This window comes from Podarcis tiliguerta, assembly GCF_965153285.1.
Source record: "Podarcis tiliguerta genome assembly, chromosome: 4".
In the NCBI taxonomy this organism is placed as follows: Eukaryota; Metazoa; Chordata; class Lepidosauria; order Squamata; family Lacertidae; genus Podarcis; species Podarcis tiliguerta.
Genome location: NC_139537.1, coordinates 60,954,061 through 60,972,924, shown reverse-complemented (window position 1 = coordinate 60,972,924; position 18,864 = coordinate 60,954,061). Strand labels below are relative to the sequence as shown.

General features: G+C 41.0%; 1 protein-coding gene across 1 annotated transcript in view; it reads left to right on the top strand.

Annotated features, from left to right (window-relative positions):
- Positions 1 to 18,864, top strand: part of POLA1 (DNA polymerase alpha 1, catalytic subunit) — a 183,811-nt gene that overhangs the window by 64,974 nt on the left and 99,973 nt on the right. The window contains exons 27-34 of the mRNA XM_083439328.1: positions 1,705 to 1,737; positions 4,417 to 4,509; positions 7,918 to 8,123; positions 9,830 to 9,962; positions 11,191 to 11,322; positions 11,477 to 11,651; positions 15,795 to 15,976; positions 17,160 to 17,291. Coding sequence (XP_083295454.1) covers positions 1,705 to 1,737; positions 4,417 to 4,509; positions 7,918 to 8,123; positions 9,830 to 9,962; positions 11,191 to 11,322; positions 11,477 to 11,651; positions 15,795 to 15,976; positions 17,160 to 17,291 — 1,086 coding nt within the window. The remainder of the gene's footprint in view (positions 1 to 1,704; positions 1,738 to 4,416; positions 4,510 to 7,917; positions 8,124 to 9,829; positions 9,963 to 11,190; positions 11,323 to 11,476; positions 11,652 to 15,794; positions 15,977 to 17,159; positions 17,292 to 18,864) is intronic.

Genomic DNA, 18,864 nt, shown 5'->3' with positions numbered 1-18,864 from the left:
GGATATGTTGCCATTTTTAGATGAAGGGCCATGGTAAAATCTAATAACTACAATTTATGATGTAGCAGCTACAATGTATCTTTTAAACTGCATGGATTACAGAAGAATGAGCCACGATGGAGCAAAAAGCAGCTTTTTCTGTAAATTATGTTGCAGCGAGGAACAGGTGAATTCAAGTGAAATACAAAATAGTTCATCATAGAAAACAATAAGGAGCAATTTTTTGATTCTCTCGCTTTCTTTTGCCCAATCTCATCATAAAACTCCCATTTCATTCCACAGTTCTAAAAACTGCTAATGATTGATATGATCGTAGTGCTGTCATTCTTAACAAAAAGTCACTTTTGTTCTAGGTATTTTAATAGATTCCCATTAAACATGTATTGCTGACTGAAATATTGGCATGAAGGGCTCTCACTGGGCTGAGCCCGGGAATTAAGAAGTCAGGAAATCAGCTGCTGCCTTGCAAAAGAGCCTTGTGTGACACAGGATCTCCTGATTGGGGGGATCATTACTGCTATTATGACTCTACTTGCGTAGGACTTTTGAATTTCATCTGAATGTCAGTAATAACCCTCTTAGCAAATTATCCTGAATAAAATCACAAAGGCATTTTATATAATAGGTGTTGAATTACTGGATAGATTTGCTAATTAAATACTCTTTGTTCTGCTGCAGTTGACATTACGGGGTAAGATCTTGAACAATTATTCTCAACAGCTGTACTTTGTTAAGGGAAAAATTAACCACAAAGTTTATTTTTTTTTACACTTGAAGTTGGGAGATTTTTGAAATGTGCTTGAAAAAAATTCCATCATCCAATTGGTAATGAGAAGATAAATATGCAGGTGTTTCTGTGAAATATGATAACTGCCAACTGATTTATTAATGAATTTAGCAAGCCTTCATAACCTATTCCCTAACTGTTGGCACTTAAAAGTGATTTTCTATTGGAATAGGTAATATTAATATTACGCCTGTCACTAGATGAACTTTTACTTGTCTTGTGACCCTCTTGTAATTGCCTATATTTGCTGCTGCCCTTGTGAACAATTGAAAATATTCCCCATAATGAATCATTAGTTTCGCTAACAGGACTAACTCTATCAGAAATGTCTTCCCATTTACCAATCTATGACATTCAGGGGACTAGAAATAATAATATTAAAAAACCAAAAAATAATATATCAAATTGCCTGGCCAGCTTTTGGGATAAAAAAGTTATAATTTCATTATAGTCAGTTAATAACTGATATTTTTCTTAAAAGTATAAGCTATTCTCCATGTACAGACATGTTTGTGTGTGTGTGCATGTGTGTGCATAGTACATATAACAAACTAGTTGGTAACTTGCTGTTTTTTAGAAGTATAAATTTTAGCCTAAGCTTTACACAACCCAAACATTCTGACTTCTAAGTGGACAAGGCTGGGTAGTATTGTACCCTGTTCGTCTCTAGGAAAGAAGAAAGTAAATATATCTGTGCTACATTATTTTAAGTGAGTTCTGTTTTCATGTTTTGCTTTTTGTAATGTTTTGAGCAGGACACAGTGTTGCATTACCATGGTCAAACATTGATTTGGTAGCTGTATCGCCTTATTTTGTAAATCCAGAGATCTAAAGCTTACTCCCTGACTGGTATATGGTAATATACTATTTTGTAATGTGATCTCATCAGAATCAATCTTTTCTTCTCCTTCTTCCAGATTTTGATGCATACTAAGGAGCTGGTACAGAAGGTAATAACATTTTTTTATTATTATTATATAGCAACCCTTAAACGAATACCGTATTTTTCGCCCTATAGGACGCACTTTTTCCCCTCCAAAAATGAAGGGGAAATCTGGGTGCGTCCTATGGGGCGAATGCAGGCTTCGCGGACCTCTCCGCTAGCAGCGGGAACGCTCCCGCTGCTGGCGGAGAGGTGCCTGCATGCGGAAGCCTGCGCGCGCTGAGCTCAGCGCGCCCAGGCTTCGCGGACCTCTCCGCTAGCAGCGGGAGCGCTCCCGCTGCTGGCGGAGACGTGCCTGCATGCCGAAGCCTGCGCGCGCTGAGCTCAGCGCGCCCAGGCTTCGCGGACCTCTCCGCTAGCAGCGGGAACGCTCCCGCTGCTGGCGGAGAGGTGCCTGCATGCGGAAGCCTGCGCGCGCTGAGCTCAGCGCGCCCAGGCTTCGCGGACCTCTCCGCTAGCAGCGGGAACGCTCCCGCTGCTGGCGGAGAGGTGCCTGCATGCGGAAGCCTGCGCGCGCTGAGCTCAGCGCGCCCAGGCTTCGCGAACCTCTCCGCTAGCAGCGGGAACGCTCCCGCTGCTGGCGGAGAGGTGCCTGCATGCGGAAGCCTGCGCGCGCTGAGCTCAGCGCGCCCAGGCTTCGCGAACCTCTCCGCTAGCAGCGGGAGCGCTCCCGCTGCTGGCGGAGACGTGCCTGCATGCCGAAGCCTGCGCGCGCTGAGCTCAGCGCGCCCAGGCTTCGCGGACCTCTCAGCTAGCAGCGGGAACGCTCCCGCTGCTGGCGGAGAGGTGCCTGCATGCGGAAGCCTGCGCGCGCTGAGCTCAGCGCGCCCAGGCTTCGCGGACCTCCCCGCTAGCAGCGGGAGCGCTCCCGCTGCTGGCGGAGAGGTGCCTGCATGCGGAAGCCTGCGCGCGCTGAGCTCAGCGCGCCCAGGCTTCGCGGACCTCTCCGCTAGCAGCGGGAACGCTCCCGCTGCTGGCGGAGAGGTGCCTGCATGCGGAAGCCTGCGCGCGCTGAGCTCAGCGCGCCCAGGCTTCGCGGACCTCCCCGCTAGCAGCGGGAACGCTCCCGCTGCTGGCGGAGAGGTGCCTGCATGCGGAAGCCTGCGCGCGCTGAGCTCAGCGCGCCCAGGCTTCGCGGACCTCTCCGCTAGCAGCGGGAGCCAGCACTGGGCTCCCACGGCTTGCAGAGAGCTGCCTGTTTGGGGGCTGGGGTCGGGGGAAGCTCGGGCTTCCCCAACCCCGCGCCTGGGGGGGAAATAATTTTTTTCCTTTATTTCCCCCCCAAAAAACTAGGTGCGCCTTATGGGACGGTGCGTCCTATAGGGCGAAAAATACGGTACCTAGTGACTTATTTTTTAAATATATATATATGAAAACGGTAGCCCAAATAATCAAAGTCACTTCTCAGGATGTCTAGTTTACAAATGCAATCCTTCCTAGTGGATTATGGCTCCCCCTCCTCTTGTGGGGAGGGGGAAAGCAGATGTGATCTAATCCCTGCTTGAAGCCTATGTTTGAGTATTTTGGACAAATTAGTAACAGTGCTAATTAGAGTTTAGTCACAGGCCAGTAACTATGTGTTCTAATGTCCTTTTTTGGGGACTGATACCCCCACCCCTTTCCTCTCTGTCTTGTAGTCTAGGAATACAATATTTTATTTTCTATGGGTAGGATCAAAGGATCTGTGAGAAGAAAGAAAATAACTGCTTGTGGTGTTCTGTGACCACTTGCATATGAGTTGGTGCAAACAGTACTGCAATAGTATTCTATTTGCAGAAGTTATGCAGGTAGAAAGCACCTTTTGGTTCTCCTTTTCACTTTTGTCATGCAGTGTGTTAGCATGCGGTGTAAAACAGGGTTGTATTTAACATTGCTGTTTCAGCAGACTTCTGCTTGCTCAGTGAAATTTCCCCCTCCCCCTCTTGCACATCCTCAAAATCTGGTCCAGAGGGTTGGAGGACCCTCCAGAGCAGATTTTGAGAGCCTGTTAGGCAAAGAGCAGAAGAGGAAGTCTCATTGTGTGAGCTGAATTCTGCACGCGCAGCATTGGATGCAGGCCAGGGGCAATGGCTTTACAAAATTACGCAAGTCTCTTGTGCCTGCCCGGCAAAGAATCCTACATGGCAAATACAAACCAGTTGTCCCATTAAGATGTAATAGCAGACTGTGCTATTAGGAGCTAGCTAATTAAACAGTGTATATGGGAAGGAGGGAACGCTCAAGTACAGAGCTCATTCCATGTACCACGAATCATGGTTTTTGGTACACGTGAAGCAACCCACTGTAGAAAGACAAATAATATTGTGCGTGAACAGACCCAATGTCAGTACAATGGCTACAAGGAGGACTTGCAATAAAAAGTTGCTGCTCAGATTTCTAGACATTCCATTCCTACTCTTCCCTCCCAGTTTTGGGGTTCCCCTCAACCATTTATCAGAATTCTACATCCACTCAGCATACTCCGTACTCACTGGGTTGTGTGTTTGTGTTTTATTATTTGTCTTTCTGTAGTGGGTTGCTTCACATGTACCATAAACCATATATGCTTTCTGTAGCAATCATGTACATATGGCAGCTACTTTCTGCTCCTCTTGTCAAAGTTGTTATGTTAGATTTCTGACATGTCAGTTTTCAGTGTCCAAACCATGGTGTGTAATCTATGTTACTTTCCTTATGCCCTCCCTAGATGAATCTGGAAGTGATTTATGGTGATACAGACTCCATTATGATAAACACAAACATTACCAACTTGGAAGAAGTCTTTAGAATGGGGAACAAGGTAACATAATTTTAAGCTTTGTTGTAGCACCATACATTACTTTGTTGCAGTTTTATATTGCTAAGAATCCTTGTTTTAGTACAACTAGTGAACAGCAACCTTGTTAGCACCTGCAAGCTTAATACTTGGTAGTTGATAGAGAATGTTTATCAAAATGCTTCTTCCTAAAAAAATTGTATTAACATATGCCAGTGTTTCTCAAATTGTTGATCCCTGCTTGTCTTTTTTCCACGGTGACATTTCCACCCCTACTTTAAAAAAAAATTCTGCATTTAGCATAATTTGAATTGCTGTAATATGGCCTGTTAATGGCTTCCCACAAGGATATATTTTCTTAACATATGCTTTGCAAGGTACATATAAGGTTGATACTTTGTTTAATAACTTAGTAATGTGCTGGTCTTCTTAATTTCACATAGCACATCTTGGGATGTCTGTATACCATTTGTGTTAGAAAGGCAACCCAAATGTTGTCATATATGGAATATTCTGTTAAGCGGGAATACTATTCTCCCCATAATTCTTTTGATTAATAGATCCCCCTCACTCTCTCTGGCTGATAGAGACAGACCCTCTGAATACCCTCTAGATCACGTGATCAAATGCTTCTATGCTAAAGACAGCTGGTGTCTGATTTTATATTATTTATGACTACATTAATTTGGTAACCATGTTTTGTTTATCAGTTTATTTTTAATTAAAATCTTGTGGCTCCTGGGGGGTATTATTTAACATCAGGATGACACCTTGCACCTGGATTTACACATGATCCAGACCCCCAAGGGAAAGGCAACGCTGCTCACCCAGACAACTCACAGAGCAATAGGTTGTGCAGAGCTCCTGATAGCTCAGTATTCCAAGCTTTGATCTTTTCGCAGGCTGAGGCATTTAGCAAGCACCGGACCACAGCTGGTGTGGCTGACCTGCCCGTTTGTCAGAGTTGGGACATCCTGTTAGACAAGCAGCAAGGCAAGGGAAAGAGCTGCAGAGAGACTTTCTAGACGGCTGCAGCAAACCTTTGCATGCCAAAGGTTCCAGGTTCAATTCCTGGTGTCTCTGTGTGGGGCTAAGGCAGCAACTTAGAGGTGTTGCCATGCCATTCCATGGAGACGGGACTGAGCTGGATGGGCCCATGTTCTGACTTCCACATGAAGCAGCTTTCTGTGTTTCTAATGCTGGCTAGTAGGGACAGGTGCAACAGTGCCAGGTGAAAGGAGAACTTCGGCGTCATCCCAACTCCTTCCCCTCCTGCTCCTTATAGGACTGGCAAGGGTGAATGCTATGGGACTGCCATCCTCCCAAGTACGCAGAAACTCTGGGTTGCTGAAAATGCCAGCTCTTAGGAAGAGACTGAGACCAGCATCCTCTTGATTCACTCGAGGCAAAAATCCCACAAGGAGATGCTTTCTCATTAAACCCAGTTTTGTGTCAACCAACGGGGGTTAACTCTTATCAATCCCATCAGTCTTACCAAACCTCATTGGAGATCCCAGTTCATGTGGTGGGTACTTGTCCTTGTTGTTCTTAACAGGTGGGGAGGGGGTTGTGCCTTTGGGGGCAGATGGTAGATCCTAGGCACACTCCTTTTATATATATATATATATATATAACTTTTTGAACAATTTAAACACTACAAAACAAAACAAAAACAGGAAAAAAGAGCAATACAATACAATACAAAAACACTACATAACACTAACACATTAAACTAACAAAACCTAACAAAACCAATTTAAAACACTCAAACAGTTTCAATGTCTTATCTTTCATTCACTTATTTCACCGACCTCCTCACACCTCCCTTTTTGTATTCCACTTCTATCAATTATTTCAGCAATTCCTTTCCATCTTCCTCTGTTTTCTGTCCTATAATTATCTTAACACATTCTAACCTTATTTTACCTATAATATTCTATTAATCTATTTATACTTAGATCCTAGGCACACTCCTATGAGCAAGCCCAAGCCCAAGCATAAGCAAGGGCTGTAGGTTCTTAACTCAAAGCTCCTCTTCAAACAGCCTTTCTTCTCCCTGGTCCTCATCCTCTGCTGCTGCCGTTTGCTCCACACTGGAAGCACCATGGGTGCAATCACACAAAACCATGATTTTAAGACCATCTTTGGGAGCATTGGCAAAGGTGGTTTCCAAAACCACCCCTTTGGGATTGCTTCTGTGGCTTGGACTCGGGGCTTTTAAAGAACTAAACTCTTGACTCTGCCAGCCAGGAATATATTTTCCTTTTATTTTCTCCACACTGTTAGCAAAGGTGTACTTTACAACCTATTTCAGAACCCTAACCCCTATGCTTCCCAAAGAGGCCGCAACAGTTTTATTTCAAGGGCCTTCTAAGCCTAAGGTTACCTTTCCTGGATTTTAAGAAAAGACATGGAAGGCAGGGTGGGTAAATCCATCTTTCTGGATTTACTTAACAAATATCTTTAATTTCTGCTGATTAATACCATGTAGCTACTGAAGGTGCCAGTGGTAGGTGCCCCGAGAGCCACATTTATTTCTACTGCAGTCATTCCTGCAGAAAACCCTTTTATAGCTCAGCTATATTCAATGTGAGACTTTAATATATATAGTATAAGGTTGGGAGAGAAGAGAGAGCTGAATGAGTTTCCATCGTAGTACCACCAGCACCAGTATGCCTGCTCATACCACCTAGGCTGCCTGAGAAAGTTCTCGGCAAACATCCCCTCAAAATTCCACAATGCACAAGAGATCATCTGCTCTTCCTGTTCAGTTCCTGCTTGCACACATTTCATCGGATGCCAGGATTGGACACCCAGCCCTCCTTTCCCTTCTGAACGGAGGAGCGGTGCAGTGAGCTGCCCTTTGTGAGACTGTTGGGTGGCTGGTGTGGGTGCCTTTTTTTTTTTTTGCATGGGTGCCTTTTGATGGGGAGGGCATACCCACATTTATTTTGTGGTCTTGTCTCTTGAGGCCCTTTTCAATGTGGCAGCCGTTTTTGTTTTGTCTCTCGCACAGTAGACCTTTGGTGACTGGCGCTCACAGCACTTTCTCAAAATTCCAACCCAGGGTCAGTAGTATGGAATTCATTTTTTTCCACAACTGCTGCACACTGTGGCAACATTTTCATTGTCACTGTTAATAGCCTTACTGGCAGATACGCTTGAGGTAGTGGAACATGGGACTATTAGCAGTGTTCTTGTGTGTGTGTGTGTGTGTGTGTGTGTGAGAGAGAGAGAGAGAGATGTTGTTGTTTTAAAGATTCTGCGGTAAATAGGACTAAGAGTACTTTAATCTCTGTACAAAGTCTGGGGTTTGCTATCACTATAAAATCGTGGCAAATGACACTCACATATATAGCGCTACCTCAGTTTCCAAAGTATTTTTCTCTGTGGTAAAGAAAGTGATTTATTTTTTTCTTCATTTATTTTCAGATAAAAAGTGAAGTGAACAAGCTGTACAAGTTGTTGGAGATAGATATTGATGGAGTCTTTAAGTCCCTTTTATTGCTCAAAAAGAAAAAATATGCTGCTTTGGTCGTGGAGCCCACAGGGGATGGAAAATACATTACCAAGCAAGAGCTTAAAGGACTGGACATTGTGCGTAGAGATTGGTGTGATCTTGCAAAAGAGACTGGAAAGTAAGTTACTTTCTTAGATCACTCACCATGGCTGCTGTGTAGATCCACTAGCTGTTTACCCAAAGCAATTGACAACTCTGTATCATAATTCTGTCCCAAAGGCTATGATCTTAAGCACACTTATTTAGAAGCAAGGTTTACTGAAATAGCAGGATTTACTTTTAAATAAACATGTTTTAGATCAAAGGTGGTGCTTTACAGAAGGTTATTCCAAGACGGGTGGATTCAGCTACCACGCAAACTGATTCAATCAAATTGGAACTGATTTAAATGCTTGACCTCATAGTAAATTGAGAGGCATCATGATGGAGCGGTTAATGTCAGATGAAATGGGAAAGGACCTATGTACACTGTCCTGGTTTCCTTGGGGGGAAATGCAGGATATAATCTAACAAAATATGAATAGATAATGTGTGTTTGTCATCTTTTCTGGTCTAAGTTTTCTTCCTGCCTTTTCCTGTTAGGCAGAAATGACTCTGGGAAAAGTGATGTGTTTGTGTCTGTGTGTTTGCAAATATGTGGTGTGTGCGCGCATGCACACCCCACACCCCCCCATCTTGGATTTTGCTGTTATCTACAATTCACAGCTGCTTTTAAATAGAAAAATGTTGGTTTGCATCCAGTGGTGGTGCTTGGCTGATGGTAAGGCTTCCTTTGACAGGATAGGGAGGAAAGCAATTTTCAGCGATTCCCAGATCTCCGTGTAGCCTCTGCACCTCTCCTCCTCCTCCAAAATCTGTTATGGAGGGTTGTGTTTTTCAGGGTCAGAGGTTACTGAATTAAGCTTTCTTCCCCGTTCCTCTGATGGAAGCCTTACCATAAGTCGAGCAACATAATTGGATATAACACACTGTTAATGAAATAAAGGTTTTAGAGGGGCCAGGAGGGAGGCGCACTTTATCAAATTCACCCATTTCTAAGGAGGAAAGCAATAGTGTTTTGCTGTCTTAGCACCTACAAATTGGGACTGCTATTTGATTCGGAAATCCCCTATCTTTTGAGTTAGAATTGCCTTACTAAAAGTAGCAGGGAGCTTTCTTACACAGGTCATCCTGACGTCTGGGTGCAAGATGTTTGCAGCATTACTCATCAGTATTCCCTCCATGGGAATTCCCTCCATGACAGAAGATATGGGGAGCCTGCCCTCATCCCCTCTTAGCTCCTTGGTAATCTGTGGTGTGGTAAAGTGGTTAGAGTGTTGGACTAAGACCTGGGAGACTCGGGGTTTCAAATCCCCACTCAACGATCCAGCTCACTGCATGACCTTGGCCATTCTCTTAGCCTAACCTACCTCACAGGAATTGTGAAGATAAAATGGGGTGGAGGACAACTATGTACACGACTGTGAACTCCTTGGAGGAAAGGTGGGGTATAAATGTGAAAATAAATAAACAACCACTGGAAACTGGTTAACCTTTTGTGGCATATTTGAATAAATTTACACTTGCGTTTTGGAAAATGCTTAATAGGAAAATAAATGTTAGCTTAATTATTACTAATGTTTGGATTGATAGTGTGCACCCCATGGAAATAGTTTAAAGTTGTGGTGGTAACCTGGTATTCCACCTGAAGAAATTGTTTATATCTACACAAAAGTAATTGGAAAATATTCTTCCCGTAATTTCTGAGGAACATAGTGTGCTGCAGGTGCGTACTGTGTGTTTCTCAGAAACGTGTTTTCTCACATGACTAAACTTTTCTTACAGCTATATAATTGGTCAGATTCTTTCTGACCAACCCCGAGATGCAATTGTAGAAAACATTCAGAGGAGGTTAATCCAAATTGGAGAAAATGTGGCAAATGGCAGCGTTCCAGTAAAACAATTTGAAATCAACAAGGTAAATAGTTTTGGTTTTTTTAACTGTTATGCCTGAATTTGTTTGAATGTATTCCATTCTCTCCTGGTGTCCATTTTTTGTGTTCATGGTAGCTGATCTTTTAGCAATTGCAGAGAGCATTTCTTAAAAACATTTTAAAATTCTGACAGGAACAAAGAAAGTAAAAAAAAAAAAAAGAATCTAAGTTTTAATCAGAGAGGAAGGCAAGATTTGTCTAGTGTAAGCCGAACTTGTACATATATCTTTCCCTCAGATCTGTCTTTTTGCTCCCCCCCCAAACCTCCCCCTCCAAACTGAACTAAGGCTTACAGTAGGGAGTGCCACACTTTCTCAGCATGTTGCTTTTCATAAACCCATATTTCAAGCATAAGTAGTTTAAATAAGAGTTAGGGAACCTGTTGCCCTCCAGATGTTGTTGGACTACAGCTGCCATCATCCCTGACCGCTGTTTATGGTGGCTTGGGCTGATGGGATTTGGAGTCCCAACAGCTTTTGGAAGGCGACAGGTTTCCCACCCTTTATTTCAGTCAATATATTTCTGAGCAGGTCAAGCATTTTTCTCAACCCCCGTAGGTGGGGCATGTTTGAACAGAAAGAGGAACAGGTATGTATACAGTTGGTTAAACATTACAAACAGGATCTGAAAGCAGTACTCTCCTTCGTTGTAAATCCCCAACATTTGATATTTGGTCTGACCATGGAGATTTTGTTTTGCTGTAATGACTGATGGAGAGGTCTTGATAGATGGACTGTTCATGAATCGGCGCCATCCATTTTAAAAGCACCCTCTTTGACTTGGTCATTCCCTTTCTATCCTGTAGTATATATTTTAAGTTGACTTTAATTCCTCTCCTTCCAAGTTTCCTGAAGGAATCTGACTTCACCCATTCTCCCTATCCATTTATTTTAATCAATGACATCATTTATCTCTTCTGAGGGAGTGAGCCATTATTTGAGCCAAGATAGAAGGGATGCATCTGCTCCTTAGCTTCTTAACATCATTCTGAATCTCTGTCTGCATTGCTATCCTTCATGAGGTTTGTTGCCCAAGATGGCAACTGGGAAGGAAATGCCCAGGTAAAAATAAATAATCTCATTTTACAAGCCAGTTTATGGAAAGCAACAGATACAGAACCTAATATTTATGCTATTTCATACATTGATGAATTTTGCAGTAGTTTCACCAGCAATTTCCCCTCTGTATTCTTTTTCTTTGATATATATATAGGCATTGACAAAGGATCCCCAGGACTACCCGGACAAAAAAAGTCTGCCTCATGTCCATGTTGCCCTGTGGATAAATTCTCAAGAGGGTAGAAAGCTGAAAGCTGGAGATACCGTGTCGTATATTATCTGCCAGGTAAAAATGTTCAGATTCATTTTAATTTAATAAAATGTTTATCGGTGCGGTAAATACTGTTAGCGATACGTTGTGTGCCCAGTACGAACTTAGAAAGGTATACGTAACTAAAGAAAACCAATAAACCTTTCTTTTTTGTTTCTTCTTTGTATAGGATGGATCAAATCTGAGTGCTAGCCAGAGAGCATATGCTCCAGAACAACTGAAAAAACAACCGAATCTTGCTATTGACACTCAGTACTATCTGTCGCAACAGATCCATCCAGTAGTGGCTCGTATTTGTGAACCCATAGATGGAATTGATTCTGTCCTTATTGCAGCATGGCTAGGTTAGTATTGAAGTTCAGTATTTACTTTGCAATTAAAGGTAAAGGGACCCCTGACCGTTGGGTCCAGTCGCAGACGACTCAGGGGTTGCGCGCTCAGCTCGCTCTATAGGCCGAGGGAGCCAGTGTACAGCTTCCAGGTCATGTGGCCAGCATGACTAAGCCGCTTTTGGCGAACCAAAGCAGCGCATGGAAATGCTGTTTACCTTCCCACCGGACTGGTACCTATTTATCTACTTGACGTGCTTTCAAACTGCTAGGTTGGTAGGAGCTGGGACCGAGGAATGGGAGCTCACCCCGTGGCAGGGATTTGAACCGCCGACCTTCTGATCGGCAAGTCGTAGGCTCTGTGGTTTAACCCACAGCGCCTCCCGCTTACCACTTATTAGTAATTGGCGTATGGCAGAGCATTCCAACCCTGCCTCCTCCCGCTGTGCAAGATGTGCTGTAGGGGACTTGTATTAAGCCAAGGTACCCCTCAGCTCTGCCAACTGAGCTGGCTAGCCACTGGCAACCCCCCCCCCCTCTTGTGGTATCCCAAGCAGCAGACAGCCCCAAACAGAATGTTCGCATGGTGGGGCTAAACTATCCCGAAATCCACTGGATACCCAGCTGGTCTCATTGCAGATGGTGGCATTGGACCAGTCCTGACCCAGTTGCTGTGCCAACTTAGAATCAAGCCCTGTTGTCCACAGCTACCACCACAGTCGTCCGCGACTGGACCTAACGGTCAGGGGTTCCTTTACCTTTACCACCACCTTCAGCAGAGTTAACTACTATTTGAACCAATGTTTTCATATGCTTTAAGCTTACCTTAGACTCTCCAACTGCTAGTGATAGTGTTGGCCCAATGCACGGCTGTTTGTTTGCTTGCTTACTTAATTTGTCTTTCCACCAAATGATGCTCGAGGCAGCCAAAAGTAAATTATAAAATACGAAACAATAATACATTGTTTTTGTCATGATCCAAGTGCAGCTTTGTACTTCCCATAGGCAGTGGTAGCAAGGCCTGTTTGTATCACTTATTCTCAAGGTAAACTCTGTTCAGCAAATTTTAGGCTGTTAATTTTTCATTATTCCGACCCACCCGCACACATACTCAGGAAAGGCAGTGCATAAATTAAAGGGGGAAATAATTAATAGCAATTATAAATAATAATGTTAGAAAATTTTTCGGACCAAGATTAGGATTCAGCATTTCAAGAATACGTAGGCACAGTTTGCGCATCATTGTAAATCGTAATTAATGATTTACTGTAAGCTCACTGATCTTGCCTGCTTTGCTCTTCCCCACTGGTGAGCAGAGAAAACAAACGATCCCTGGCATAGCCTTATCGTGTTTTGTTTCATTGTTTTGTATGGCTCAGTACGACTGTAATCCACGGCACAACTTTATTGACCTTTCAGTTTTAGCCAACTAAAAATAATCGACGTGTAATCCTATGCGTGTCTACTCAGAAGTAAGCCCCATTAAATATAGTGGGGCGAAACTATTGTTAGTGAAAAATGCTTGCAGAGTTAAATCTTTGTGGTCTAACTGTTAACCAAACAGGGCTATAAAGTACTACACAACTGTTTTTCAAAAAGAGATTCAGGTTGGAAGCCTCTAGGTGGCAGCACTAGACACTATTTCCCTTTTATTTTTCAAAAGCTTTAATGAGTTATGCAGCAGGCTGATTAACTTTTAAACTTGCATAGCTCTCAAGTAAGACTGGGGAAGAGTGGTCGCCCCCCCCCCCCGTATTAGCTTGTTTATTAAAATAACTAATTTTGAAATAATCACCCTGCAAATGGAAACTTTAGTCTTTACAAAATATTTCCTTTAAACATAAAAATTACATTTAACCTGAGTATTATTACTTATTAACTGAAATTTAATTTTTTACACTTTTCCCCAAGGCATGATCATATGAAAGCTTATTAGACTATTCTTGCTGTTAATAGAACGTAATGGCTTTTAAAGTAAGAGATGAGTTTGTGATCTAAGGTTCTTCTACTTAATTTGGGGAATCCTAAGTGAATTAATTATTAAAAGCCTGTATATGAAAAAAATAATTCACAATTAATTTTGACAGGTTAACTCATAAGCAAGAGAGATCAGTTCAAACAAGTCTAGGGGTTTCTCTTTTCTTTCTTTTTTTAAGGACTCTAATGGTAAGATGTATTGCTTCCATGAAATTTACTGATCGTTAGTTTTGTTTTATTTTTATTTCTGTAACTTAAAGCTGAAAGTGGATTCCCTGAACCAAGTAATTGTCTGTGGAACAAAATACAATATTATTAATCCAGGTATTTACTTAGGTGTCCTTAAAATTATACCTCTTTATTTGCTTGGTTTGCTGTGGGCTTGAATCAGGACCACAGTTGGTTATGTTGTTTCCAGACAAAATAATTATTAATGCTAAAATGAAGGTTGGTGCAAATTGCTATTGATGAGCTCCATTGACATCAGTAGAGTTCTGATTCACACAAACTGTATCTGAACTTCTCATAAACAAAGACAGATGGCTTACGTATCCCTGTTTGTTTCTGTGTCTCCAATTCCAATATATATATTTTCTAATATTATTCAGTAAGGTTATCCATGCTACAGCATGAAAGGGGGGGATTCTATTCAATATTACTACTTAAATATATTTTAAGAGTCCCCCCCTTTCTAATTAATTCTAACATGATGCAAAATATTACGATAGAAAATGGTATTCAGTAAGTTTTCCTTTAGCACCTCTACATTACAAATAAACTCTTTTTGTAAGCTTGCTCTCTTAGGAAGATAATCAGAATTTATTTTCAATTGCTAAAAATGCTATTTGTCAAGCATCCCAGTTATAAAACATTTTAATGATAATGACTTTCTAAAACATTAAGTAGATGAAATGGGCATTCGTTTCAGACTTCAATCCATCAACCACTTCAGAATAGTATCAGAAGTAATAGTGGTACTTTTAGACTGCTCCAACGAAGGTAGTATGTGGCTTGAAGTCATAGTGAATGTATGAAGTAGTAGTAGTTGAACACTGAGCAAGTTGTTGAAATATTGTTTCACCAATATTTTTAAAATTTGAACTGGAATTAATTTTGTCAAAACCCTATAATCCCTATCTAAATTCATTAAGCTAAAATAGATGCCCTGTTGGTCAAGGGTGTGCCCTGTGTCAATGTTAATATTCCTTACGCTGTAAAAAGCATTCCTTACTTTTAATTCTTCATTAGTAATGGTAAATTCAACTCTCTTCCTATTACAACTGGAAGTTTTAAATAAAATAAGTAAGCAAGCCCTGATGACGTGAGCATTCTTGCAATCCTTTTTTTTTTGTCGCTCCTGAAGGTGACGTACCTATTGCTTAACCATTATAATGACACTCAACCAAATTCTTATTCTGTATCCTGGTCTGTTAAATTAGTTACCTTTATCTTTGATCCTGACCGGCTGTTTAAAATGCATCTCTAAATACAAAACACATTAGTACAATAATAAATTGTTGCTCATATTTCCCAAACTTTCTGTGTTCTGGTAACCAAAAGTGCTTTTTTTGTCTTCAATTCGCACTTTTTAAATACTGCTGCTGAATTTTAACAACTGCATTAGATTGAAACCTACATGCTGTTAACCACTGAGCCAAAATGAAATCGACCACTGCATTGAAGTCTGAGTTGGCAGTTGTGTACAGTCTTGAAGGAGTGGGTAATAGCAGTACAACCAGGTTTCTTTTAATGGAGTTTTTATATTCTCCCTTTCATTTTAATGATGCCATTCTGGTTTAAAGACTTTCCTAATAAAGATGCACAATTTTATTCAAATATTCTCTGTGTAACTTAAGAAAATAGCAATAAAGCTGTTCTCTAGGAGTAGCATCTTCGTAAACAAAATGTTCTATTGCATACTCCCCATGGTAGATAATGCATTGTGCTTGTTTTATTTATAAAGCAATTTTGTGTGAAAAGATAAGTAATTTCTTCACGTTACTCAGCTCTTCATCTTAAGTTTAAAATGGGAAAACGTATTCTTTTCTCTTTTTTTAAAACACCTTTTCCTTAGGATTTAGTCTTCCTTTGGATTTTACAGTTTGTAATTCCTATTTGAAGCTGTATCAACTTAGATGAATTGCTTTCTTCGGACTTTGAATTTATATTTCTTATTACCAGGGCTGGATCCCTCACAGTTCAGAGTCTCTCACCATTATCATAAAGATGAGGAGAATGATGTTTTGTTTGGAGGGCCAGTTCAGCTCACTGATGAAGAGAAATATAAGGACTGTGAAAGATTCAAGTTTGCTTGCCCAAAGTGTGGGACAGAGAACATTTATGACAATGTCTTTGATGGTTCGGTTAGTATTCTGATATTTATATTTTGAGAACAAATTCTCTATAGAGGAGATGGTATAAGGAAGAAAAGAGCCAGTTATTTTTCTAAGTTTCCATAAGGGGCATTTGTATGTTAATGCCAAATCCAGTTTTCCATACTATTCTCATGTGCTTTTTCAAAGTGTTACACATATGTAGCATCTTGGAACTGCTTACTTAAAAAGGCCTATTCAGTGTCATTTGGCCACCCTAAATCAAGCTAATTGGAAGAGAACATATTTTTTTTTGAAGTTTCTGTTTTGTATTTTTACTTCCCTCTTCCCTTTTATATAGAAGTTTCTTCTATGTTATCTTTCCTGCTGTCTTTGTACATCAGACATAAAAAGTCATCGGGTACATTCCTGTCAAGGAGTGCTGCCAGAAAATCTATCTGTGACCTTGGATCAGAACTTGAATCGGAGCCAACTATTTAACTCTATTGCAATGTTATGCATGTACCAGTTATTGGCAAATTAGTAGGCTGTGGAGAAGTGAAAACCTTGAGAGTTAAAGCAAATAAATTCTGTATCTAAATTAAAAGCAATTATTTTAAGTTAATTTGGACAAACAGCAGATGTTCTGTGTTCCTCGAATCAAAACAAAGCAGTTCTTGGAAGCAAGTGAGAGGAAAAGGCAGGCACAGATCAGTAATACTTGGTAAATCCTTGACTTTGTTTCATTACAGCTGTAAATAAGATAGTTAATTGCATGGGGGCTTGACAACTTACAGATGGGCTAAGTGTAAGAAGAGCGGATGTCAAGCTCTGCAATCTCTTCCACCTGGAATTGCTTAATGTTGTTAGTGCGGGAGTGGCTGCTTGGATCACAAAAGTACAGATTTTTAAGCAGTAATAGAAAGGGGGGGGGTGGTATGAAACTTGACTGCTCTTCAGTGCATTTCTTCATAATGAGAAATTTATTAGTTTGCTTTTATCTGTGTAGACAGACTGAAAATTCTGTTCGGCTAAAAAAGGTTGTAAATCTTCCAGTGAGACATTCATTCTGCTGCGGCATGTCAGATCCTGACTGTGCAGTCAGAACCACAACAAGAATACTAGGACAGGAATACCACTTTGCCTTAGAATGTATGTCTTTGAACTTTATACTTGCACAGGACCTTTTGCAAAGCTGTTGTTTATACTGATTTTTGGTCTTTTAAATCTGTAGGGCCCGATGATCGAAGCCAGCTTGCGACAGTGTAGCCAAAAAGACTGCCGTGAATCTCCTCTAACGTACCTAATGCAAATTAACAACAAGCTAAACCTGGATATAAGAAGTCATATTAAAAAGTACTACAGTGTGAGTAACTGTGTTCTTTAAGTTTGTATTTAGTTCCTCATATGAGCAGCACCCCTTCCTGTCCTGATCCTGGCCCAGTTCAGACACCAACATCTTGATCCTATAAAACCATGGTTTACTGAACCAGTAACTACCTGTGTGCTGGCATACTCTCACCTCTTCCTTCTTCTCATGTTTCTTACTTGAGTTGAAGATATTTTGGTTTCTTAAACTGGTTTCTCATGTCTGAACCAGGTAATTGCTTAAGCAACTTCCTTCAGATATGGTTGTATGTACCAATTTCTTTAGATCTAAACATTTGCAAATCATATGAGAGAATTGGCTTGGCCTTGTTATCGGACTGTGTTTGTACTAATTCAGAAGGGCTGGGGAAAGGAATCCTTTAACTTCAGTGTTCGCATTGTGTAGGCTTTCTAATGTGCATTTCTGTGAGAGTTGTAAATTCAGATCAGGGATTGCTTCTTTTGAAGGTAAGTACTTCACATTTAAGCAATTCAAAATCATATAATTAAGAATTTTTTTTAGGGTTTTCTGAGGACTACTCACATGAATGGCTTTGAACTGATTTCACAGGCCTTTGTTCTTTCCGTGGTTAGTATTAAAGTTTAATCATGCAAACCAAATATTTTAAGCAGCGGAATTTGGTTTGTATTTCATGAACAATGTAAATCTAGTGAGAACACCAAAATGTGATAAAGTGATTTAAATTAGGACATTTCCTAACTTTTTAGAAATGTTTGTTCATATTTTTCAGAATGAGGCAACAATTTGTATACAATTTGTCTTGGTTTGCATACGTCTTGGTTTGCATATGTTTTGGATTACAAACACATCAAACCTGGAAGGTGCATGTCCTGGTTTGCAACCTTTTTTTGGATTACAACCCATTTTTTAAAAAAAATTTTGGAGGCCCCATTACAAACGGATCTCCGGAATGGATGATGGTTGTAAACCAATGTACCATTATATTAGATGCTACCATGTGGTGTCAGAGCTTCACACATTTTAATGGCCTTATCATTTGTATAAATGTCAACATGATAATTTGAAAAGATTTTTGCAAATCACTCCAATGAAAGCAAGTTTGGTTCAACACACATTGAGACCTTTGGTTAAATATTGGTTGCACTTTGTTGGATTATCCACACATACACCCTTCTTCCATCTCAGCTCTTATTCCTAGCCGCTATGTAAAGATTTTTACCTTCCTCTTCTTCCATAGAAGCTTACAAGCATTCTTCTTGACAGTTTCACTATGGTTCCAGGTAACTTCTGATTTAGTCTCTCTAACACAGTGCTGAAAGTTGTGCACGGAAATATTTTCAAAAACTGGGATCAAGAAAGATTGAAATGCTGGTAGGGTGAAAGAGGAGCAACCAATTACTCTTTGCTGATGGAAAACACCTGGGTGCAAACAGTGGCTATCTATACCTACTCCGTATCTTTTAGGAGCAGCAGTATGAAAATGGAGAGAGAGGGTGACTACTGCAGAGGAACTAGGCATTAGGGACAGCTTCACATTTCAGCTGCCTCCCCATGTTCTATCTCTGGAAAAGAAGAAGCATGGAAATGT